The following is a 24,966-nucleotide window of genomic DNA, read 5'->3' as shown; positions in this document are numbered from 1 at the left end:
TATTTAAGGTGCTTAGAAAACAAACAGAACAGGTAGTAGTACATCTAAGAAATTCCCAGAACAACAAACCTGGTCTAAATCCCCTAAGTCTACATAAGGTGGGTTACTACAGTAGGAACACACAAAGCAGGAGTCTAGGAGAAGAGTTACAGCAACTTTCACCTGTGCATTTACAAAGGAATAATTACAGTACAATATATTTGAAATAGCTTCCTGATGTTAAAATGTTTGTAAGGCTGCACTAGGAAAATTCTCAAGCAAGTATATTAACCTCACTTGGTCTTAACCAAGTGAGTCCTTGTCTCCTGGGACAAAAAGCTTTGAAGCTACAATCAAATTAATACTGAGCTACAGTACCAACACTGCTTTTCAACAGCAGTGCTGGAATACAAATCTGCCTTGAGGCTTTTGTGTCTGATGTTGACATAAAGCAATTTTGCCTGGGAAAGACAAATGAAGTGCTAGTCATCAATAAAGCTCCTTAAAACCAGTTTCCCTGTTTCTTAAAATAGGCCTCCAGTGGTTTTTTTATGTTGTACTATCAAATTCTGCTAGTTACATAACTAAAACGTGCAAATAAAGCGCAACAGACTACTCTTTAGCCATTATGTGATTAAGCATCTTTTAATATTTCTGTTTATGCTTACAATGTTTGTCAACAGAGTGAACAGTATATACTTGGAGTCTGTCCAGTGATAGACTTGAGTCACTGAACTACTGGTTCGAGGAGAACTACTGGCATTCTAATTTTATTTTCAGTTGAGCCATAGGATGCTGAAGTGATCACGGACTAGCACATGTTCCAATAGTGCCAAATTCTAACCAAAACTCAGATTGTGCGTTAGTAGCCAAGGCAAACAATTATTCTGTATCATACACAGAAAGCAACTAGTATTGAACAGACAAAAAGTTTGGTCAACAAACTAGTTTTACTTCTTTAATAATCTTTTTGCTAATAACTCAATAGGCACAACAGTACCAGTAAGCATATGAACTTTAAAATGCACAATTGTCACAGACAGTTGACTTGAATACAGGAATAGTGTTTGGTAGACTTAGAGACGACTTTTAGATTCTTCCACTCTTAAATGATTTTGTATTTCCTCATCACCTAGTCATGCACTGGAGAGGAATTCCACAGCAGTCTCCTTTTCTTCAGTTAACTCCTTAGCAGTCAGATCCATCTTCTCACGAGAAAAATCATTAATAGGAAGTCCCTCAACAAACTTCCAAGTCTTGTCCTGTTTTAAAACAAACAAAAAAACCACCTCCATGTTAGAACAAGCTTCATTCAGTCTTCATGAAGGAAACTTTGCAGCATAAGACACAAAGTTTATGGCCTTAAAAAACACTTCAGGCAGTAGTTAACTTTGTTTTCAGATAAAGAATGCAACCAGCACCAGCTAGTCATAATCAGATTCTACTTGTCTCTCAGTACTTATTTGATAACTACTACAAAATGGTTAACAATGGTCCACTCTGTGAGAGACTGCTAAAACCCCTACATCCCAGCAACTGCAGTCCCATACTAAAAGCACTGCTGTTAAGCTCATATGACAGTTTAGCTAGGTCTTGCAGAAGATTTGTGGATTTAAATACAGTCTAGCTACCTTGATCACAACAGGGAATGAATACAGCAGGTCTTCAGGAACACCGTAAGAATTGCCATCAGAAATTACTCCCATGGAAACAAATTCACCCTGAAACCAGAAAATTAAGAGAGAAATACATTTCTCACTGCTGGAAGCAATTAAAATTTTAATTTCCAATATACTGCATCTCCTGTGACACACTTTATTCCAGAAAAAGACAGATTCTTCCCCCTCTGAACACACATACTTGAGGTCAAAGACACTGGCATGTAATCAAAGCCATCAGGCAAACAAGCACTTACTCAAGAGCAACATCTTACCGCTGGAGTGCCAAACCAGATGTCCCTCACATGATCGCAGATAGCTTTGGCAGCTGACATTGCACTGGACAGCTTCCTAGCCTTAATAACAGCTGCTCCACGTTGCTGAACGGTCTGCAATTCAGGAAAAAAACCCACAAACCTAAATTGCAAAGCAGCAAAATCATGACTTGGTCTGAAAGCTGTTAGTAAACGCCATGAGGAAAGACCACCTTACATCACTACTTAATTTCATCAGTCAAGACATAGCTCTATCACTAAATGAACATGGCATACAATCCAGAAATACAGTCTAGAAGAGTTTTGCCAAGACAAGAAGATAATGGAGTATTTCAGAGGCTGGCTCATTTCTCAGTACCTGTGTTATAGCTAGCACCCCACTGACTTCTCTCATACCAGCCAGGTATTTCAAGCTTTTACCACCAAGAGACTTCATGTCTGTCAATAGTAACAGATGCCTTAGAGCAACACTGGCAGTTAAGGTTTTTTGCTGAATACCAAGGTGAACTACTTGCTGGTCTCGATCCTACAATACTTAATGCATAAAATTAATTTAATTCCTGAAAATAGTTGAACCTACCTCCCTATACTCAAATTTAGATTAAGAAATTTTTTACTTAAGAATTGTACTTCTTAGAATTAGCATAGCTTCTTAAACCTCACATATTTTTTTCTTAGTAAGTTTTGGTAAGGCTCTATGCCAACCAGACCCCAGTCTAGAAAGCAAGAATCATGAAATCTCCTTATCTTAGGCAAAGCATTCTAGCACAGACCAGCATTACAATGCACCTAGAAGGCCAAACCAGTATCCTGCCTTGGCCACATGAGATACAGCAGGATCAAGGACAAGGACAGGTTTCTGCTTACCCTTTGGCTCATGAACTTTGTATGCCAGCATACAATCATTTATTCTGTAGCAACAAGCGTGAACTGAAATAAGCTATATCCAAAAACAAGACAGGACAGAGCACAGTCATATGACAAAACACATCCTCAGGCCCAAACTAAAGGTGCTTTGGCCAAGATACAGTACCTGGCTGTCAGCATGTCAGTAACACTGCAATACCAAGCAAAGTACACCTACTTGGAGTCACATTCATCAAGGGCTTTAGTAATCCTTGTTTCACTTGATATTGCATTTAGGCAGCCTGTGCTTTTAATCAGTTAGTACCATTATTTTGTTTTACCAGCTTATATCATTATTTATTGCTACCCTACATTAAGACATTTGCAGGTGTTTTCTAGATTTTTCAGATTACTTTTTAGAAATGCTGCTGACGAGGCCACAGATTTAGATTTGGAAAGTGTGTGCACAAACACATGCACGTGCAGGGGGAGGGCTGCTGGGCTTTTTTGGTAGCTGGGGAGCAGCAAATGGAAGATCATCCTACTTGTCATCTACAAAGCTGCCCAAAAAAGTCACCATAGTGAAATGTCAATGGTGTTTGTGTGTCAGATGAGTTGCACCTGAGCTATGATCAAAATTCTTTTTGTTGAATCATTTTAGCACTCCAAATGGATTTTTCTAGTAGTATTTACATTGGTTTTCATAATGCCTTAGATTTTTCAAAAGCAAGTAACTGATAAGAGAGAAGCTATCTAAAGTGACTTATTCTAGTGAGATAGGAAGAACTGCTTCACCCAGTCAGTCAGTTACATAGTTCATAATTTCACATGAGGTTAGAACAAAGCAGAAGCACAGAATAACCATTTAAAAAAACAATCAAAAACCCCAAGATCTTACCAGGATAAAGTCTCCCTTCAGCCAGCTGTCATCTTTTATAGCTTCATAAACTCCAACTTCCTTTCCTTTCACATTTACCTTTGCATGATTAACATCTGGATATTGAGTGGAGGAATGGTTGCCCCAGATGATGACATTCTTCACATCATTAGCAGTCACACCAAGTTTCAGAGCAATCTAATTGGAAATTAAAGATGTCCAACGTATTAACTTCAGCTTCTCAATTCACAGGCTTCTTTGAGAGCATTGCTTTGTTTGTATTTAGCAGAGACAACAGAAAGCATTCTACTTTGAATAGGCCCTTTTTACCTGAGATTTAGCTCTGTTGTGATCCAAACGAGTTAAGCAGCTGAAGTTTTCCTTTGGTATTGATGGGGCTGACTTTGATGCAATCAGGCAGTTAGTATTTGCTGGATTCCCAACTACCACAACCTAAAAACAAAAAAGGGGAAGGGGAACATGGGAAGATGAAGAAGCTATTTCTGCAAAACAACTCCCTCAAGTGAAATACATGGCTTCGCCTTCAAAGAAGCTATCAAAAAGTTAAGTTTTCTAAATCTCTGGGTTGTCTTCAACATGGTTGTTTTATATGTGCATTGTTCACAGTCACCGAGTCTTCTATAACTGCACAGAAAAATATTTTCTAGCTAATTATAATTTGACATTCAAACATGAAAGAGAACAAGACTTCTAGGGAGATCTGCACACTGACCCACAGCCTGGCTTCAAACCTCATGCTACTAGATACAGAAAAAGCAAGATACATACACACTAGTCAGCCCACAGTGAATTCACCATCACCTTTCAAATGCTTTATATAATTGCTTTATAATTAAGAAAGCCAGAACAGTTACTTATCTCAATGTTCATAGGCAGCTAGAAGTAAAATATTGCCTGGATTTAGATCAATTTATTACTATGGAAAACTGATTTTTATTCATCCTTCATCTACTAATGTGCCTCAGATGATTAATGTCAAGCTCCATATACTCTCAATCACACAAGCTAATCTGCAAACCTCCCTTTGCATTTCCCCTTTTCAAAGTGAGTTCAGTAAATTTTCCATTACTCTGCAATAGTAACATTGATAGTTTTTATACCAATTGTATAAAGAAGCAAACAAGTCTTTAGAAGCAGTAGGAAGTTCATCAGCAGAGGAAGTAGACATTAAAAAGTCAGTTACAAAGCACAGTTAGAATCTGGGTCTGAGATTAAGAGCAGTAGGAGAGCAGCCACATGATCCCATTAACTGTGCTGAAGGAATCTGAGAGAGAACAATTAAAAGCTTCCAATGCTCCAAAGACCAAGACGCAAACAACCTAAATAAAGCTGATTTTTTGTGCAACTGTAATTCCATATTGATACTGAAGTTAAGGGTCATTATGTTAAAGCCACAGATGGATATGAAGTAGGCAGCTGCATGTAGATAATTTAGTTCTCCCAGAGAAGAAAGATAACGAGCAGAAGACTGCTTTTTATTTTTTTAATATAGTTTTTTTTTAAGAATTGCTGGTAACTAGTTCAGAATATGTGTGGACTACAGCAATACAATATAAGACTTATCTTTTTCACCAAACGAATTAAGGACTAAATCATCTGTGTATTTAACATACTATCTCTCATCTAACCTTGACTGTGGTCTATTTTCCAGGGCTTAAGGAAAGGAATGCCTGCACTAAATAGGCTCCTGCTTGCACAATATCATTCTACAATGTATTTAGATCTCTACAAAACTCAGAGAGTTAACTTTTAAAATTCAGTTTCTATATTCACCTTGACAGTCTTTTTGGCATACTTGTCCAAGGCTGCACCCTGAGACTTGAAAATTTTCACATTTGCTTTGAGTAAATCCTTCCTCTCCATGCCCTCTCTCCTTGGCATGGAGCCAACCAGAATTGCTATGTCAAGGTCTTTGAATGCAACTTCCTCCTTGTCTGTTGGAATGACCTCTAAAAAAAGGAAAGGGGGGGAAAAATAATCTAAGTAAGATAAATAGTCATGGCAAAGTGTTAAAGGGAATATTCTTTGGTTCACAGATAGTATATAAACTGATCTGCCAACACCACCACCTTCCCCTTCCAAAAACGTTAAGTATAGTCATTTACCCCTAACTCCACAGATTAAATACTTGCCAGTGAACAGTTTATATATACAAATATTTATCTAAAGCTTTAGATATAAATTCTGAAAACACAGGAGAAATCTATGTAAAAAGATACCTTTCATGTCTGTCTATCTAAATATGTACACATATGTACATATGCTGTTCTTCACTTTTACAAAAAATTTTCAGTGGCAAGCACCAACACATATGAAGTTTTTCTCTCCCTTTAACACTTCAGACTGAAGAAGGTTTGATGTGTACAAGTACAAGAGCTGGCAGCTACATGCCTTTTTTTTTTTAAAGTACTATAATAATTACAGTAGCATCTACTTGCTCCTTTTCTTCTGCTTGTTTAAACTATCAAAACTTAACTTGTTTACACAACTTGATGAGCAATTTTTCAGTTTGTGTCTATGTAGAAGGTATTTCTAAAGACTAGATGTTTTAAATTTATTTTTTTTAATTACTTAGTAAAGGCATCTAGGTGTACCTAAAGATTCAATGCTATTTTACCACTAGGCCAGAATACAATGCATAAATGCACAAGTATCTGACAATTTGTTGTACATGCTGACAACCCAGGTTTAGATGACATAAACCAAAACCCAGGTATCTGCATAGTCAATTCTTCACACAAAACTCATTTGATTACATTCTTCTGAGCTTACATCCCAAGTTAAATTATCTTCCACAAAATGTAAAACCAAGAAAGGATCATCTAATATTTTCTTCTGCTCAACTTCCTGCCAGCTACAGGAACTCATAAATGCAACAGTTGTACTAGAACATCTTATAGGTATAAGAAAAATTTCTTTTGGCCACCTCTCAGCAGCGGTAGGGCACAGTCCTGCAGCTCCATCACTACACCTTCCAATACAGTCATCATGGGGGTGATATCCAGCAGCACAAGAATAAGAGGCTGTAAAGAAAGAAATGGTTTAGTGCAAGTCAGGCTTAACCTGTTTTGAAAATTAATTTGTCTTGTTATCTGCTAGAAAATGCTATCTTGTGCAAGACTTAAAATCCATTTGCAGAAAATTGAAAAACTTCAGCATGACCAACAACTGCATAACAGAACAGGACTCCATTTTCCCCACTTAAAGAATAAGTTATTTGCACATTGGTAACTTACCTGTTCTTTGCCGAAGACATCTCCCTTGGCAATGCTGTACAGCAGCGAGTAAGCAATTTGCCCAGCAGCTCCAGTCACCAGGACTCTGATAGGTTCACCCTTCAATAAAGTTAGAGAGACTTACACACAGCTACACGGTGCAAGCTCATACCATCCAAGAGCAGTAAAAATTAACAGTTACTACAGAAATAAGGTTATGATTATTTAACCTGGATGAAAGCATGTGCCTAAATGTGGATCAGGCCCAGATCCTGGGATCATCCTTCTGTTCTGCTAGAACCATAAGCAATTTCTCTACGTGCTTTTACAGAAACAGACCACTCTTGCAAAAATATCCTTAAGAATTGCTCCTGGAAAAGCTTCCAAAATGCCAGGAATAACAATCTATTTGAAAATCTTTGTATTCTTTTTAACACTGCCTTTTTAACATAAGGCATTACAACATGTACCCACTCATTAGATTACCCATTCATACTTCAAATTTACTACAGAAGTTTTACGAGCTGTGACACTTCACCAGTTTTCACATTCTTTCAATTTTGAGGGCTGTTACCATTAAGCATTTTGAATGCTTACTTGCAACCAAAGACTTATTGAATGCCAGAAACCAAGGAATCTAGTGGACTTAAAACTACTGCCTCACTGAACTGTTATGCGGCAGTTTAACAAATCCACAGACAAAAGCTACATTATAGACAAATACAGACACTAATATCCATAATACAACTGTTCATTGTCCAACTGACCCAAAACTCCAAAAGGCTGGGAGAAGACTGCCAACATGTTGCTATATTGCAAACAGGGGGAAAAAAATGGCCTACCCTATAGCAAAAGTCCATTTTGTTAATCAGAACCAGGACTTGGGGAGCTCCAGAGGTCATTTAATATTGAAAGGGGAAACATGCCAAAGGACATTCATAACCCAGTATTTTGTAAGCCTGTTTTTTATATCTCCCTTTTTGCCTAGAGGCAATAGGGCTTGGGCAGATTGTGCTAGGACAGGAAAAAGCAGACTCCGAGCAGCCAGTGGGAATCCCATGCCTACTTTTTCACATAATTAAAAGATGATCATTTGAATTATGGACAAAATGTCTTCCACATTCAATTATGTCTGAAGTGATTTAACTGCATACTGGGCTACATTATGAAAAGTGTAGCTTGCAGAGCAAAGGCAGGCATTTTGCTTAGGGCTGGTGGTTGCAACTGGAATACTAAGTCTGGTTTTGGGACTCTGAGTTTTAGAGGGATGTTGAAAAACTAAAGAGGGTCCAGGCAAGCATTATTCAGATGGTTGGGGCCCAGAGTTCATGTCCTATAAGATGAGGCTGAGGGAGCTGGGCATAGTCTGGAAAGGTAGAAGACAAGGGGTGATTTAACAGCAGCCTACTACTACTTACAGAAAGATTACAAAAATAACACTGCCAAACACCTTTCAGTAGTGGCAGATGGCAGAATGTGGGGCAACAGCTACAAATGAAGAGAAAAATTCTTGATTAGGGTGGTACTGTTGCACTGGAACAGGGTACCCAGAGAGTCTGTGCAACCTTCATCCTTGGTGGTTTTCAAGGCCCAGATGTAAAAACATGTATGACCTGATTTAGCAGTGGCAAACACCTTGCTATCAGGCTGGACTGGACAACCTCCAGACTCAGATCAAGGAAGAGGTCAGACTGGATGCCCTCTAGAGATCCTTTCCAACCAACATTCCTGTCATCGATATTTATAGGAAAACCATTTTGGGATTTGAGTGTATTCTCTCTGCAGAAGTGACCAGCCAAGCACAACTGCATCAAGCTAACATTAGATAACCATAAAAATGAGGCCACCTGCCCCATTTTACCAGGTACTAGATAAAATGAGAGCATAAGTGATGGAAATTAAACTACTGAACTCACAGATTTAGACCTCAACATGATTTTGCCTTCATTATGGGAATGATTCTTTAAATATTTGGTTAAATGGCTACCTGTTATGGTGCTGAACTGCATTATTTTCTTTTGAACGTGTCCTCCTGCAAGTGTCATCCTCAAACCTTGTCAAAACTCCATCACGAGGGGGAAGGAGAGCAGACAATCTATTATTGCCATTTTAAATCTCAAAACTAGTTTTGGTATACTATACTTGAGTAAGGAAGTTATGCCATCCAAATGTACCATAATGTCTGAATGATGATGGGCAGCACAGATTAAGGTGCATATCAGATTTTAAAGCCAACTTTTCAGCATGTTTTTAAGGAGAATCTACATTTTATTTACGTAAAGGGAACAATGAACACTCTTTCAAGGCAGCTAATCATATTAATTAGAAAAATAAGTACTGGAAAATTACTGTGCTGCAAAACCTTGGCCTGCCAAAAACCCGTATCAACAGCACATAGAAAGTGATCCTATGCTAAGCATGCTACTCCGGAACTCACACAGATAACAGCAAAACACATTTTCTTTGATTCACATGGTATCTGAAATCAATTGTGAATTGATTTCTGAATTTCCAGTGAACGGAACAAGGATTTTAAGAAGTTAAGCTCTTTCTCATTTGCAACCTGTGATCCAATCTAAAGTAGTGTTACAAAAGGGGGAAAGTAAATGAGAATTTTCTCCATTATATGCACTTCATATGCTAATCTGATTTAAACAAACAAACAAAAAAAGTCAGTCTATCCACTAGCATTATTTAGCTTAACAAGAGAGGGAAGGAGTGGAAGATAAAAAGGCAAGAGGTAGGACTATTTTTTTTTAGTTTTTACTAAGAGAGACTTAACATTCAGCCTTGTTAAAAAAAAATTAAAAATCCTTCAGTCATGACTCAGCTCTACCCTCTCAAAAAAATTATTTTTGCTTACTACCATCCTTCCTGTTCTCCCATTTTGGTCTGGAGGAGGGAGGAAGAAAAACTAAACTAGTGAGGAGTACTGCCTACTTGTTTTTTCTTCTCCATGCCTTCAGTACACTGATTTCCATACAAGCTCTCCCTGCACCCCCTTGCCCCTGCAGCAACTGTGAGCAATTACTATCAAAGGAATTTTCATGCTCTCTTGATTCCAGGAACTAGATTAACAAGCCAAAAATGTTGTGCTTCTTAACAAAATACAGTTAACTCTCCCTGGAAAGCTTACATCACATATAAAAATCTGTATCACTGAGCATCTGAGGCTACTTTTGGAGGTTGGATGTTTAGAGAAATGAGTAGCTCCCCAGTGGAAATTGTAGGCTTCACACATTCATGTTCAGGCACTTTAATCCGTGACTTGGCTCCTACACTGGACTTCAGTAAGAATACTTTCACACTGGTAACTACAGAGGTGACCTTTACTCACTCATTCTCAGGTATAAAAGAACCAGAAGACAAAGTAAACAACATCTAACTGAACTATTTAGTTTCAAAGCCTTCCCCAGTCAACATACAGCAAATGTATAGTTAAAAAGTTTTAGGAAACTGAAAGAGTAGCAAAGGTAATGATAAAAAGGAAGGAAAAAAAGTGAACATTGCATCCTGAGACAGCCTTCTCCCTCTAATTCAGCAAACATGTAGGATTTCTCCCCCTCCTAAATTATCACAGATAAAAGTGAAGCTTCCAATATCAAATGAGGAAGCTGTGGGCTTAATGTGTCCCCCCCCTTTGGCTTAAGAACTCAGTGCTTAAATTATCTCTGTGATTACTGCTGATACTAGCAGACCTAAGATATTAGTGCCATACATGAAAAATAGCACTATATTGCAAAACTTATTCAGGAGGTTACAAAGGTAAGTAAAAGTGTGATACCAAATAACCCACAATCTATCAAATGTAGGAACAAGAAAAAAAAAATCTATGTCCTGTCTACACAAGTGATGGACTTTGCATTACTACTTACAATTATAAAGGACCTCTATAAACATTATTACTGATAAATTTAACTGTGTGTAAAATATTATCAACCTAATGTTATTCCTGAATATTAAAGCCAACTAAGCTATCCCACCTTGCTTGATAAGAATGCCTTAAGCATTAAACTGGATGTCCTCAAAAGTCTAAAGCTTGCCTAACCACCTTTCCCTTTGCTCTTCCCTCTTAAAGCAGAGTTACAGTAACAGCAAATTTATTTGGAAGTGTGGCAGAAAGTATCAGCAATACAGTTATGCACTTTAGCAACCCCAGCAGCACTGTGGTTCATAGACTGAATTCCAAAGGAAGTCTTTCCTTAAGAAATGACCTTGAGACAGGTGCCCTTAAAAACTTTTTCCATTTCATTTAGCTAATAGCCAATGTCTGTCAATAGACAGATGATTTTATTGCAGAAGTTTAAAGCCCCTGCCCAACACCAAATGCATAATTAGAATAGTGAAAGTAAGACAAAAACAGTGACATTCAGAAAAGTCTGGACATCAAAGTAAGTTTCAATAGCAGTTGGTTCTGCTGGAGACCAGCAAATTCAAGGCAGTCAATGTTTTGAAAGCTCAAGTACAAACTAAAACTTGCTGCCTTGTGGTCACTCCTGAGAATCCATATTTTGAACAGAAATAAGGGTAGAGAACTAGGATAGATGAGATTTACAGGTTTCAGTATTTTTTAGTGTATAGCTGAAATAAAAAGCCGCATTTCAGAGCATGCAAGCATCTTTTCTATAGCAACTTACCGAAAGAAAAGGTTTTAATAAAAGGGTATAAAGTCTAGAAAAACATGGAGATTTTTCACGATTATGAAGGAAAGCAAGGTCTCTGCGCAAGTTTGTGTGTGTGCATACACATATATGCCACTGAAAAGCAAAGCATTCCAGTTCACCTGTGTAACCTCAGGGCAGAACTAGAAGGGCTCCTCAGCAACTTGAGGAACCTAGGCAAATAGCTGGATTTCTGACAGCAAACAGGGGGTGAAACAAGAGAGGGAAACATTTCACAGGCACTTCCCCTTGAGTTAACACAGAATTGCACCCAGAACCTTTAACGCCTCACGAAACCAAGAAGCGAGCATCCCCACCTTCCCGCAGGCCATGCTGCTAACGCGGGGCTCAGCCAGGCGCCGGCTGCAGGAAAAGTCGCAATTAAACCGCTGAAGGGTCAGCGGCAGGCCGGGGAGGTTCGCTCCGCTCCGCCGGGGTGACCCCAGCGGGAGCACAATCTGACCTCCCCCCCACCCCCCGTCAGCCAAGAGGAGGCAGACGCGACGCGAGGCCGGCACTGCAGGGGCCGACACCGACCCCCAAGTCCCCGGGCTGGATGAAGGTCAACCCGGCGGGGTCTCCCTGGGGGCCGAGGCGGGCCCCGGGTGCCTCCAGCACCTTCAAGTCACCCCCGGGGCCTTGCGGCAGCACCGCGGGGCGCCCGGCGAGGAGCGGGGCGTGGGGAGGCGGGGGGGAGCCGGCGCCATTTCGCAGCCACCTCCGCCTGACGGGAGCCCCCCGCCCCAACCGCCCCGGCGAGGGGGCGCAGCCCGCCATCACCCCGCCCCGACCGCCGCCTAAAGGGAGCGGCCCCCGGCTCGGGGAGCGGTACCGACCATGGCTGAGAGGAGCGACGGGTTCGGCAGCCTCGAGGTCACCTCTACAGCGCGACTGCAGCCGCGACAGCCCTGCGCTAAGGTAGCGCGGAGGGGCGGGGCGCGCCCGCTCCGCGCGGCCGCCTGGGGACTGTAGTCGCGGCTCCGCCGACCGCGCAGCTCGGGGCTGGGGCAGAACTACAACTCCCAGCATGCCTCGGGCACGCGCGCCTCGCCCCCTGGCGCTATTGGCGTCCTGGCAGCGGTTACCCGCCCCCCCCCGCCTTGCCCCATTCATTGAAGCGCAGAGCAGCGGCCCGAGAGCAGCTCTGCTGAGAGCCGCTAGGGGGCAACGGGCGGCACCCTTGGTTGCGCATGCGCTCCTGGGAAAGGAGGGCCGGGGGTTGCGGCAGCGGGCTTGCGCATGCGCCGGGCGAAGGGCCGGCGTTGCGCGCCTTCTCATCTGCGGGCAGAGAGGCGCATGCGCGCGGGCGGAGCCACTGGCTGGGGACGTCGGGCGCCTCGAGAGCGCATGGCTGCTGCGCGTGCGCAGGTGGCGGTGCTTCAGTGGTTGCTAGGTGACGGGGGGCCCACGGGTCGCGGCGCGCGCGCGGGCGGGCGAGACCCTGGCGCTGGTGGCGGAGGGAACGCTCCCCGTCCCCCCCGCCCCGCCCCGTCTCCTCGGAGCGCTCGGTGGGTTCGGGTGCGCGGCCTGGCCGTGCCCTTCCCTGGGGCGGGCATCCCGGCGGGACCGGGCCGTTTCCGGGCGTTACTTGTAGGCTCCCGCCCCCCTGCGCCCGCCGTGCCGGCGCTGCCCGGCCGTTGGGCAGCGCCCGTCGCCTCAGTGAGACGGGCGGGGTGGGGGGGAGGGTGCAGGCAGGGAGCTCCTCTCCCGAGGCAAACCCCGGGGGCGGTGAGGGCGGGCAGAGCCCTCTCTTTGCCTTCTCTGCGCCGCAGCCTCTTGCCCGGCTTTCCCTCAGGCCCGGTCTCCTCCTGGGAAGCTGTCTGCGAGCACCCCCGCGTCGCGGGAGCCCAAAACCGCTGCCCTTGGGTGCTGCCTCTGGCTCCCGTGCAGGCTCCGGGTTTCTTGCCTCGCTTCCTCTCTCCCTGCTGCCTGTGGCACCTTTCTTTCGGCCCTTCAGAAGATGCATAGCTATACTTGCACTTTACAAAATCCTGTGAGCTTGTGCTTGGCCGTTTCCTTTTATTTACTTGCAGTAGGGAAAAGTGAGAGTTTACCTGTGCTCCGCTGTTAAAACAGCAGTGACTAAACTAGTGATCTGTTGTACAAAAATAAAACTATTACTTTAGTTGCGTTTTGGATTGTTGACTGAAGTAAACTCTTTTAGTCTGTGCCTGAAGTGAGGCTGATGTTGGCGTAAATACATCAGCAAAACCCACAGATTCTTAAACTGTGTTGTTATGCTATAAAAGAGTCTTGGATGGCAGTTGATTTTTTTTTTTTCCCTTAGATCCTGACAGGTTTCCTTATTGGACAAGTTCTGTAATTTAGTTAAGTCTCTAGTGAAGTCTCACTTGACCGAATATTTTTCTGCAGGATTAGTTTTAAATCTTACTCTAGTCCTTGTAGTCGATTGTATTATTTTTTTTTTAAACAGTCTAAATAGTGTGTACACTTATGCAATTTCTAGTTCAGTCCTCAGACAGAAATTAGAAGTTACTCCTTTAGGGCAGTGGGTGTAAAATGTAAACATTTATGCTTGTCATGCAGTGTTCTCATTTTAGTGAGTCTTGTTGCTAATTGTGCCCGTGCCACAGCTCAGAACTTCCTGTGGCTTGAACAAGTCTTTAGCTGAACCTCTGACAGCTTCTGCAGTACAGAGAACTGCAGTGTCAGAGTTGAAAAGGTAAAGTCATATTTAGTTTATTTTAAGTGTCAAACTATACTGATTTATATCAGTTAATAACCATACATTTTTAATATGAATGAGGATTGTACCTAGGTTCCCTTCTGGGGATGAATTTGAAAGCCAAATAGCTGCAAGCAAAGCTGAGGTCTGGCTTGCTGTGAAATGTAGAGAAGCTTGGTAAGTAGAAGGGAGCTTGTTTTCGAGTCAGATTATTCCAGAGTATCCTAAGATGCTTTACCCTGGTGACTCTAACCTTTTTCGCACCCACACATTGTACAGACTTAATTAATGCTATTTAAGATTACTTAAGATTTAAATGTACACAAAGCCTCATATGGACCTAACATAATTTCCACTCAGCATAATTGGTTCAGTTTAAATTGATTTCTTATCAGTTTTCAGCTAAGTCAATGTTAGCATGCTGTAAACTGATTTGTGTGTGTCAGCATAGCAGGTTGTATTGGTTTACTGGATTTCAGTTAAGCTAATCAAACTTTCTTCTATAGGTGAGGCTCAGTTTCATTCTCGGTCCTTTTTTGCCCAAGCGTGTCCTCCTTTAATTTTTTGTTGTTGAAGATAACATATCTTGTGTTGAAAGTGATTTGTAATGAATATGGTGCAAAGCATGTGTAAATGCTTTTTTTTTGTCAGAGACAAGTATATCAGTTTCTTTTAGATCTGTTCCTAGTATAATTAGTCCAAGATAGAGTTAAATTGGTTTAAGACCTTCTGCACTGTCTTTTGTGCTGGTTTAACTAAAGATGCCTTAAAGTTTCGCCTTTTATGAATATGTAATTTTTCAAGTTAGCAAAACTTAACAATTCTACTATTTCCTTCTTACTTGGCTTAAATTTTATTTCTGCTTGTTAAGGTTTAATATCTTCCAAGCAAAATGTAAATATATGAAAATAAATGAGAGATGCTTTTGTCTCCCCATCTGGTTTTTACAACTCTTTTTCCTGGTGTTTTTTTAGTTTTTAAAATATATCCTTTGCTTCTGGATAGAAACCTTTCTGGTGTTGTAGGAAGTGTTGGTTCTTGGCAGTGCTTCTCATGCTGTTAAATCATGCCACTGTTTTCAGACTGTTGTCACTGTGGGAATCTATAAACATACAGCGTTCGAGTTTCTGAAGCCCAGTCTTCCAAATCTTCTTCCATCTAATATTTATCTCCAAGACATGTGGTGTATTTGACTTATTTTTGCTAATTAAATTAGTCTTAATCACCTTTTCAAAGCTTTGGATATTTTCATTCTAAATTTAATGCTGTTTTTCCTGTGAACTTGGTCACAGTCTTCAGATTTCCTCCAGTTTGTTATTCTTATAATTTTCTTGCCACTTTTATCTTTTCTATTAATATTTTTTTTTAGATGATAAGGTGTTGTAATTTTAAAATATTCTTTAATGCTTCCCCCATGTTTTATTAGTATGTGTCTTTGCTTAGCACTTTAAGCCAAAGAGCTGCATAAATGGAAACATACTACATGCAAAAGAAGTAATGGAAATTTAGTGTGCATGTGGATTGGGCTCTCAGCTAATTCTTGAAATACGCTTTACAGTTTTTGCACTCAAAAGATATTGAATTACTTGGAAATTGCTGTAATTAAGCAACACAATACTCAGGATGTTTCAATCTCCATTTTGCAGGGATTAAGTATTATTTCTCAAGGCAACTAGTAGTTTTGAAGGGTAGTCTGCCAGAATTCTCTCTTAATTTTTTTTTAATATATTTTAAAATTAATTATTCTCTGTCAACAGCTGGCTGTGTTCATTAACTGTATTTTGGATGGGATTTTCTTTTTCTTCATTGCCACATATAGAAATTGATGAATTTTTTTAGGTAAGTTTTTACACTTAATTTTCAATAATGTGTGAAGTTATCTTTTTATTGTTTCCATGTATAATATATTTTTTCTCTTATCTCATGCATTTATTTACAATTTTTAATACAAAAACATCTCTTGTAGCTAAGTCTGTGATATAATTAATGCTTAAAACGTTGAAGACTATGTTAAAAAATTAACTATATAATGGCCGGTTTCAATCCTAGAAATAATAGCAGAATTGGAACAGTTTTGGAAGCCTCTTCTGGGTTATGATCCAAGGGAATAATAATAAGGGATTTTTCAGAAATAAAATAAAGCATTACAAAAAAAATACTGAAATGGGATTAAGAGGATCAAAAGCGATTTTTAAAAGTATGTGAGAAATCTGTAATAGAGTTTAAAAAAGATAAAGATGTAGATATAACCAAGAACAATTAAAATCTTAGTTTAGAAAATGAAAATAGATACATTTTTGTTAAGAATTTATATTTTTATACATGATTTATTTTTTTGTATTCCTAGTGCTAATGTCCAAAACTAATTTTTCACTGCTCATTTCTAAACCTCAGTTATGTGATACTGCATATACATTAATGGTATGAAGAAAATGACATATCTAGAAATTCTCCTTATAACCCTGATTTTTTTTTTTTTTTTGCTGTGATTTAGAAAACTTTCTTAAAGAGAAATTTTACCTTGTATGGAACTGTTTTCATTTTATCCTATGGCTTCATTTTTACTTCTTAATAGTTCACTTGGGTTTTTACATAATTACAGGTATTTAATCATTCTTTAATTGATCTATACAACCTTTAGTATGTTTTTAATTGCTAGATAGGATACCATAAAACATTCTGTACTTATGTGCCTACTGACTGTGAAGAGACACAAATGATGTATAGCATGCTTGTAATATGTATTAGTAATCTTTATGAACTATTCATGAGTCAAAACTTAATAAAAATTGTGACCAGAATGTTCTTTGTTGTTTCTTGTTTCTAAGTCAGTTAATAGCACATATGGCTAATGTACGTTTGACAGAGGACAGTGTAACAGTTAAGGCCTCCTTTGCTGTCTGCGCGTAGGTAGATCTGAGGTGGTTGGTCTGATGCTTGTAGGCCTCTGGTGCCTGGAGTGCAGTCCTGGTATTGCAGTGCTCCCATCACTGACTAGGGGTTGTGGTAGCACTTTTGCTTGATATTAGCAACCCCATTGCAGACAAAGCTGAGACACCCTGGAAGATCCATCATCGAACCATTTTTGGAGGATTTTCTTCTCACAGTTCTTAAAAGGGTATAGAGGATCCCTGTTAAAAAAACAAAACAAAACAAAACCACCAAAATGTGCACACATGTGCACAAAGACTTTGGTATATTGGCTGTAAATTCAGCAAAGTTGATATCTGAATTATTACAAAGAGAACAGGAGAATTGTGTTCCTGGCGTATGAGAAATAGTCTTACTGGATTCTCTTTTACCTTAATGCAAATCTATCTTTTTCTTGGTTGAACAGACACTTTGTGACAGCAATGTATGGATTTTCTACTCACTTCTGTCAGTGTGTGGAGGAGGTTGATTGTGACTTGTAACTTCTGAGTAGATTAGGTGCTTCTTCCCATGGTAGGTGAACTGAGGTGGTAGAGGTTTTAGCAAACCCTTGGGAGATGGGAAATGGAGAGAGGGGAGGAGTAAAAGCATCCTTTGCAAATAGGAGAATAGCATGAGTATGACAAAGTGCTTTTCTGTATTTGCTCTCTGGTTGTTCTGCTAAGTGGGTTTCTAGACCATAGAACCTGAATGGACATTTGTGATGAAAACTGCCAGTCCATAATCTGGACATCATTGATTCAGTTAGTTAACTATTTGAAACACTTGCATTAAAGTGCAGCTAAAGATATTTTTTTTTCCATGCAGAGTGTATAAAAGTAATAAAGCAATTTCCTTGGGAAATGTGACTTCCTAATTAAAATGCAACAAGAATGTCAGATTAGGGATTCATGTAAAAAAGAGTGTCACTTTGATCACAAGAAATGGTATATTTCCTTGGTTCATTTGATCTTTTTGAGTGTCGTGAAATTGTTGTGTTGATATGGTGAGTTTCCAGGGCATATCCATGGCATTGCTTCTTTTGAATGAAGGTTATACCAGCCTGTTTTAGTATATTCCTGTTCAGTAAAACTAGCAGGTTAATGCATTAGCTGTAAGCTTATGAGTAATGAAAATCTGCTTTTTTTATGAACATCTAAAAATTATCTTGGTATTATGCAATAGCTTCTTCATTCAGTTTCCTCTTGTTTTATAAATCTATATAAAAGTGTTGATGTGTTTTAAACTCAATCAGAAGAGGCAGGTTGGTATTGTAAAGAATTGACCTGTATAACAGTTCAAGTTCTACAAAACCAAACCTTGTAATCTTAAGTTAATTCATTACAACAATTAAAAAAACCCAAAAAAACAAAAAAAACCCCAAAACCCAAACCTACCGCAAAAACTAGACTTAAACATTAAGCTGATGTCCTTGTAAGTTTTTTAAAATGAGGTAAGCATTTAGTCAAGTGGCAAAACAGCTTCTACTGAAAATTAATGTTTGCTTTTTCTCTTACATGACTTTCTTTTGCACTTGTTCATTATAACCTGATAATCAAGGAATACATTTTGATACAAGAAGTTACCAGCCATAATGATTACTTTCCATTTTTTAGACACAGTGCAGGTGGGTGAATCCATCTGCTTCCTTTATCCATTCTTTCCATGTCAGAATGACTGATGGATGCTCTTCCATGCCAAACTGTTGTGTAACTACAAGTGCTGTTCTCATTAAGGTTACTTCTATGAATTATGATCACACAGTTTGCTTAAAATATTTCAGCTTGTTTTACAGTATCGATTTGTATTTGTTTCTGTATTTTCACAGAACTAAGTTGTTAATAGCTGCTATTACACAGATTGAATTTTTCTCCCTTTTTTTTCCTCAAGTATTGAATGATATTTTAAAGAAAATATCACTAGAAATACCTGGGGAGGGAGAATGGTGTCTTATGATGTTGACTTTTTAAAGTTAATTGTTTAAAAACTAACTATTTACAGAAGGAAAATACTGATAAATTTTTATCTTAATGACATTATTCATATGTGAAACATAACTTTTAAGACATTAATTTATCAATAATAAGCTTAAGAGCCAACTAAACGCTTTGTTTCCTGTATGGAGGTTTTTCTGCTGCTTCACAGATTCATTTTGGTATCTGGCCTGATTTTGGAAACCTTACCCAAATTGATTTTTAAGCAGCAGCAGAGTCTATGGATGGTTTTTGTGTTGCTTATAATACTGTCCATATTCAGTGTTTTTACTGATCCTTGAGGAAGGAAAGAAGAAATTGTATTTATTCATTGTCCTCACGTAAACAGAAGTGCTCAATTTCTGCACATGCTTGTATTCAATGAGTTGCACACTGTAAGGCTAAACTGTCCCCATCTCTTAATGAAAGTGTAGGCCCATGATTCCAGCTGTGTGGACTCTATTAGCCATACCAATGCTACGTATCTTTGAGTGTCCTGCAGCTCCAAAACATGTATACATATATTTTTGTTGGTTTTTTAGTTCACAGTGTCAATGAGGGTTGTGTTGGAACCCATGAGAATGGTTTTCTTACAGCATGAGACTGAGGATCAATGTTTAAAACTTTTGGGCCTGTTATGGAGGCATTTAGAGTTGCCTTATCTGGCTGGGATGGTGTTGAAGAACTCACAGTTGATGGTGTTGAACTCACAGTAATAGTGTCTGAAGCAGTGTTCCAAGCCATTTTGAGGGGAATTGGCAGGCTTCCTGTAGGAGAGAGCCAAGGAGTGAGTCTGCATGTGCCCTGTATGAATGATAAGGGAACCATGGCCATGGAACAAAATCAGGAACATGACCACTTATACTGTGGACACAAATGATGGAAAAGAAAGTAGCTGCATCTTTGGATGAAGGAGGGTTCTCCATGAAGTAATCAAGCAAAGGGAATCATGATTATAGTTAGTCTTTTTCTAGTTTGTTTTAGAGTGATACAACTATGCCTTTTTGTTAGGTTTAATTTGCAGTCTATCCTTACCTGTATTGAGTAACCATGGTAATGCACTAACACGTGTATGGTGAAGAGGTTGGATCTTAACTGGATAAAAGCCTTTTGAATATTTTGAGTCCTATTGGAAAGGTGTTACTCTTGACTATGTAGTAGAATATATACTTTTAATATAGGCAAAACCACGTACATTTATTTCATGACAGGTAATCCCATTTATTTAAAATAATGGGCCAGATACTGTTTTTCAAGTTGCCCGCTGTCGGACTTAGGAGAATATAAAGTATTGCTATGAAATGGCCTTTTCCTTTTATAGCTGACATCCAGGGTCTAGCCTCAGTGTATTAGTCAAGGGAGCGGGAAATACACCACAGTTAAATTATGGGTTTGTATCTCCAGGTGGTGCTTGAATTCATGGTTGAAGACTGTAGAAATTAATTTTGCTAAAGCAAGAAACAACAGGACATTAAGCTACTATGCCAGCTTTAGATGTATGCTTCAAAAATTTTTTGCTGCTCAGCATTATTCAGTAATCTTTAACTCAAATTGCAGGAAATATTTGAAATTCCATTCTAACAATATCCAACAGAGAATATTAAAGAGGCATTAAATTTCAAATGCCTGAGGGAAAATGTTCTCTTGCAACACCATGGGCATTTGGATCTCACTAGTATATGCAGTATTATAGTTTAGTATTATGCTTTACTTGGTCTAAAATGAAAGCCCAATTTTAATTCTATCTCCAAAAACTTGGCATACTGCAGTGAAAAATAATTTATTTGAATGTTGTTTTTTAATACATTGCAACTAACTTTAAAGCTTCCTCATATAAGACTCCCACTATGGCTTTTTGTAATCTGACTCTTTCATTAAAACTTCAAATATACTCCCAAAGACTTATCTCAGTGCTTTCATTGCTAATTTACAAGTTATAAGATCCCAAAGTTACAACAGAAGTTTTTCTCATTCTATGCAATTTTTCTCTTAATAAGACAAAACTTTAGAGTATCTTTGTAAATATAAAACCCACCAAAACAGAGGATGAATACACTTTTAAGAAACAGGTAATATGCAAATACAAAATGGGGTTTAATTATATATTTACACAATTCTGGGCTGGTTAATTTGGCAAACCCATCAGTGAACTTAAGTAAAAAAAGGGCTGATTAAACCTGTATGTTTTTATAACCTATATATGCCATAATTGATAGCAAAGCTATTTCAGAAGTGAGTCCCTAGCTTACAAGATTCTGGGAAAAGAGCAGAAGAGTATTTCTAAAAGGTTAGAAAATCTCTAGCATGAGTACATTTCTTATCATATGATTAAGTATCTCAGTATTTGGCAGAGCAAGGGCAAGTGGTATGTTTCTGTTCGAAAATTAAGTTCTACAGTCTTTAGAGAAATAGTAAGGTTCTTTTCCATCTGTAGCTGACTTTTTTCCTGTTTGCACTTTTGACTGATGTAGACAGAGTAGCGTCCAGGAAAATGTCTATTGTGATATTTCATACCTGCTTAGAGTTTCATGAGAGCAGTTTTTTTAACAATAGTGGGCCAGTTGCCTGTGAAATTGGACAATTGTGACTTGCCTGACAAATCAGATTGGGGGGGGAATGTGATTTAAAGACTGAAAAACTGCAGAGAGAATTCAAAAGAGCAGTGTACTCAGGATGGCTTAAGATGCATAATAAGTGCAATTTAATAAATGGTTTTGTCTTTCTTCATGTGGTTATCAGGAGTATGAAGGTATACATATATATCATGCATACATTAACCTATTTGTACAGTGTAGCCATATGGGACATAAATTAGTGAAATTTCATTAACAGTATTGTTAGTTTAACTGCAATGCTGGACTCAATTCTTGCCAAATTAATGTCATTGATTTCTGTAATGAAAGCTAGTGGAATATTGCAGCCCTACTGCAAGATCTGCTGTCGTGGCTGGGAACTCCATTGTAGTACTGGCGGACACCAGCTTGCCTGCTGAGGGCCACTCATGGGCTCTGAATTACCACATAACTTTTAATGGGAGCTGAGGCCTACTGAAGGTTGATAGGCTGACTATTTTTCCATTATAGTTGGTCTCAGGCAGTTGTACCCAAACTCCTGAGCAAGTAGAGTGAGATGCTATGTTGCAGAGCAGTTGTCATTGTATGAAGTCTGAGAGATAATTAACTATTTGAATGCACCTCTTAGAAGGCAAGAGTATCTCCCTCAAGGTAATAACACTGTCTTGTGTAATTTTTGGACAGAAATAACAAAATTCTTAAGAAATGTGCCTTTAAAGAATATTCTGCATTTTTGGAGGACACTGAAGTGGTTTTGTAAATGTTGACCCTGTCTTCCTTGAGAAATGGAAGGCTTGTAAAATGCATTGGAAATATATGTTGAAAGAATAAGTCTATATGGCCTTCAAAATCAGTCTTATTACATGGCTCTATTTCCAATTTTATTGTCATAAAAATTTTATGTAATTATATTTCTTTGATAATGGTTATATTAAGTGACTGTTCTTTAAATAGTAGTATAAAGAAAACCAGAAGCAAATGTAAACCTTAATGTGCTATTGTACAAAGCTATTTCCACTCTTTCTTACCTGAGCTATGTATTTAAGTAGATGGTTCCCAATCCATTGTTTTGCCAGCTTAACTTGACCAGATGCAGTGAATGTAATGCACTGAGTTGCAATGAGTTGCCTACTGCTTTTATCATAGAATCATAGAATGATTTGGGTTGGAAGAGGCCTTTAAAGATCATCTAGTCCACCCCCCCTGCTATGGGTAGGGACACCTTCCTTTAGATCAGGTTGCTCAAAGCCCCATCCAACCTGGCCTTGAACACTTCCATGGATAGGGAATCCACAACTTCTCTGGGCAACCTGTTCCAATGTCTCACCCCACTCATAGTAAGGAATTTCTTCCTTATATCTAATCTAAATCTACTCTCTTTCAGATTAGAACCATTGCCCTTTGTTCTGTCACTGCAGACCCTCATGTGAAAAGTCTCTCTCCACCTTTCTTATGAGCCTCCTTTAAGTAATAAGGGGCTCCAATAAGGTCTCCCCAGAGCCTTTTCTTCTCCAGGCTAAAAAAATCCCAACTCTCAGCCTTTCATAATAGGAGAGCTGTTCCATCCCTCCAGTCTTTTTTGTGGCTCCTCTCTGGACCTGCTCTAACAGGTCCACATCTTTCTTGTGCTGGGGGCCCCACAACTGGGTGTAATACTCCTGGTGTGGTCTCACGAGCAGAGTAGAGGAGAAGAATCACCTCCCTCAACCTGCTGGCCATCCTTCATTTTATGCAGCCAAGGATACAATTGGCTTTTTGGGCTGTGACTGCACATTGCCGACTCATACCTGATTTTTCATCTACCAATATCCCCAAGTCCTTCTCTGAAGGTCTGTTCTCAATACATTCATCCCTCAGTCTGTACTGATACTGGCAATTGCCCCAACGCAGGTGCAGGATCTTGCACTTGGCCTTGTTGGACTCCACAAGGTTCACATGGGCCTGCTTCTCAAGCCTGTCAAGGTCCCTCTGGATGGCATCCCATCCCTCAGGTGTATCAACTGCACCATGCAGCTTGATGTCATCCGTAGACATGCTGAGGGTGCACTCAATCTGACTGTGTCATTAGTAAAGATATTGAGCAGTACCTGTCCCGAAATGGACACCTCAGGGATACCACTTGCTACTGATCTCCATTTGGACATTGAGCTGTTGACTGCAACTTTTTGGATGTGGCCATCCAGCCAATTCCTTATCCATGGAAGGCTCCATTCATAAAATCTGTATCTCTCCAATTTAGAGGCAAAGGTGTGTGGGACCGTGTCAAAGGCCTTAGAGAAGTCAAGGTAGATGACATCAGTTGCTCTTCCCTTGTCCACCAATACAGTCACTATCATAGAAGGCCACCAGATTTGCCAGGCACAATTTGCCCTTTGTGAAGCCACATTGGCTGTCCCTGTCACCTCCCTGTCATCCTTATGCCTTGATATAGCTTCTGGAGAATCTTTTCCATGATCTTATGGGGCACAAGGTGAGGCTGTCACACAAAGCAGAATGGTGAATAGGCACCTCCTGTGACAGTCTATAGAGGAAGCAGACAAGTTTTTTAAGTGTTGGTAATTTTTAGAAATTGAAAGAGTTCCTTTGTAAATGTAATTAATACATTCAAATTGAAACAAAATTCTTAATGATGCAAAGTCAGTGGATGAGGTGCAGCTTGTGACAGAATTTGTGAAAGCTCAGAATGTTCATTGAACACTGCTAGCAAAGTCCCCTACCTGTTAGGAGTGCTGTTAACTTCATTACTGTTTCAGCTGGCTGCAAAGGTCTCTTCATGTGGAATTCAGTGTAAGATTGGTACTGGAAAACTCATAATACAGTGCCATTCTTGTCTTAAAATACAAAATTCAGACAGATAATGAAACACTCGCATTGGTGGCAGTTTCATTTGAGTAAATACTTAGGTAGTAAGCAGACCTTACTTCTCAGGGGACTATTTGATTTCAGAATAACTTGATTACTTGACATTTCATCAAAGGGCAAATTAAATATCTAGAGTCCATAAAGATCTAGCTGGACTAGCTTCTTTGGCATCTGTCAGTGATGATGTTCAACTTTGTCACCTTTCTTCTTTTGCTAAGAGGTTTTTTGCTTTGTTTTCTTTTATGGGTAGGATTTTTTATATGTGATACTGGGACACCCCTGAAGTGGCTTTTTCTGTCACTGCGTTGCATTATATCAAGTTGTATTGCTATTCAGTACATGACTTAATTAAGTGCACTGCTGTCATGCTTGTTTTCTGAACCAGGTTGGCAAAACTATGCAACACATTCAATTCTAGTGCATGGCTGAA

At 39.5% G+C, this 24,966-nt stretch overlaps 2 protein-coding genes across 5 annotated transcripts in view; one reads left to right on the top strand and one right to left on the bottom strand.

The window, feature by feature from the left end:
- Window positions 1-924: 924 nt before the first annotated feature.
- On the bottom strand, window positions 925-12,523 carry MDH1 (malate dehydrogenase 1). Its single transcript, XM_069787459.1, has 9 exons — window positions 12,369-12,523; window positions 6,893-6,991; window positions 6,583-6,679; window positions 5,430-5,605; window positions 3,966-4,088; window positions 3,657-3,833; window positions 1,913-2,026; window positions 1,611-1,700; window positions 925-1,241 (listed from the first exon to the last, which is right to left on the bottom strand). The coding sequence occupies exons 1-9, from the start codon at window positions 12,369-12,371 to the stop codon at window positions 1,116-1,118; spliced, it is 1,005 nt and encodes a 334-aa protein (XP_069643560.1). The 5' UTR covers window positions 12,372-12,523; the 3' UTR covers window positions 925-1,115.
- A 300-nt stretch (window positions 12,524-12,823) lies between these two features.
- The window catches only part of WDPCP (WD repeat containing planar cell polarity effector), a 159,825-nt gene continuing 147,682 nt past the window's right edge, over window positions 12,824-24,966 (top strand). For 3 of the 4 annotated variants that reach the window (XR_011325437.1, XM_069787458.1, XM_069787456.1), the window contains exons 1-2: window positions 12,824-12,900; window positions 15,976-16,057. The gene's annotated coding sequence lies outside the window, so the exon portion shown is untranslated. Of the gene's footprint in view, window positions 12,926-15,975; window positions 16,058-24,966 lie in introns of all 4 variants that reach the window. The other variant, XM_069787457.1, reaches the window with a different exon arrangement.

Source organism: Haliaeetus albicilla, chromosome 7 (genome assembly GCF_947461875.1).
Source record: "Haliaeetus albicilla chromosome 7, bHalAlb1.1, whole genome shotgun sequence".
NCBI classification, from domain to species: domain Eukaryota; kingdom Metazoa; phylum Chordata; class Aves; order Accipitriformes; family Accipitridae; genus Haliaeetus; species Haliaeetus albicilla.
Note: the sequence above shows the minus strand (reverse complement) of the source record. Positions and strands in the feature narration are given on the sequence as shown.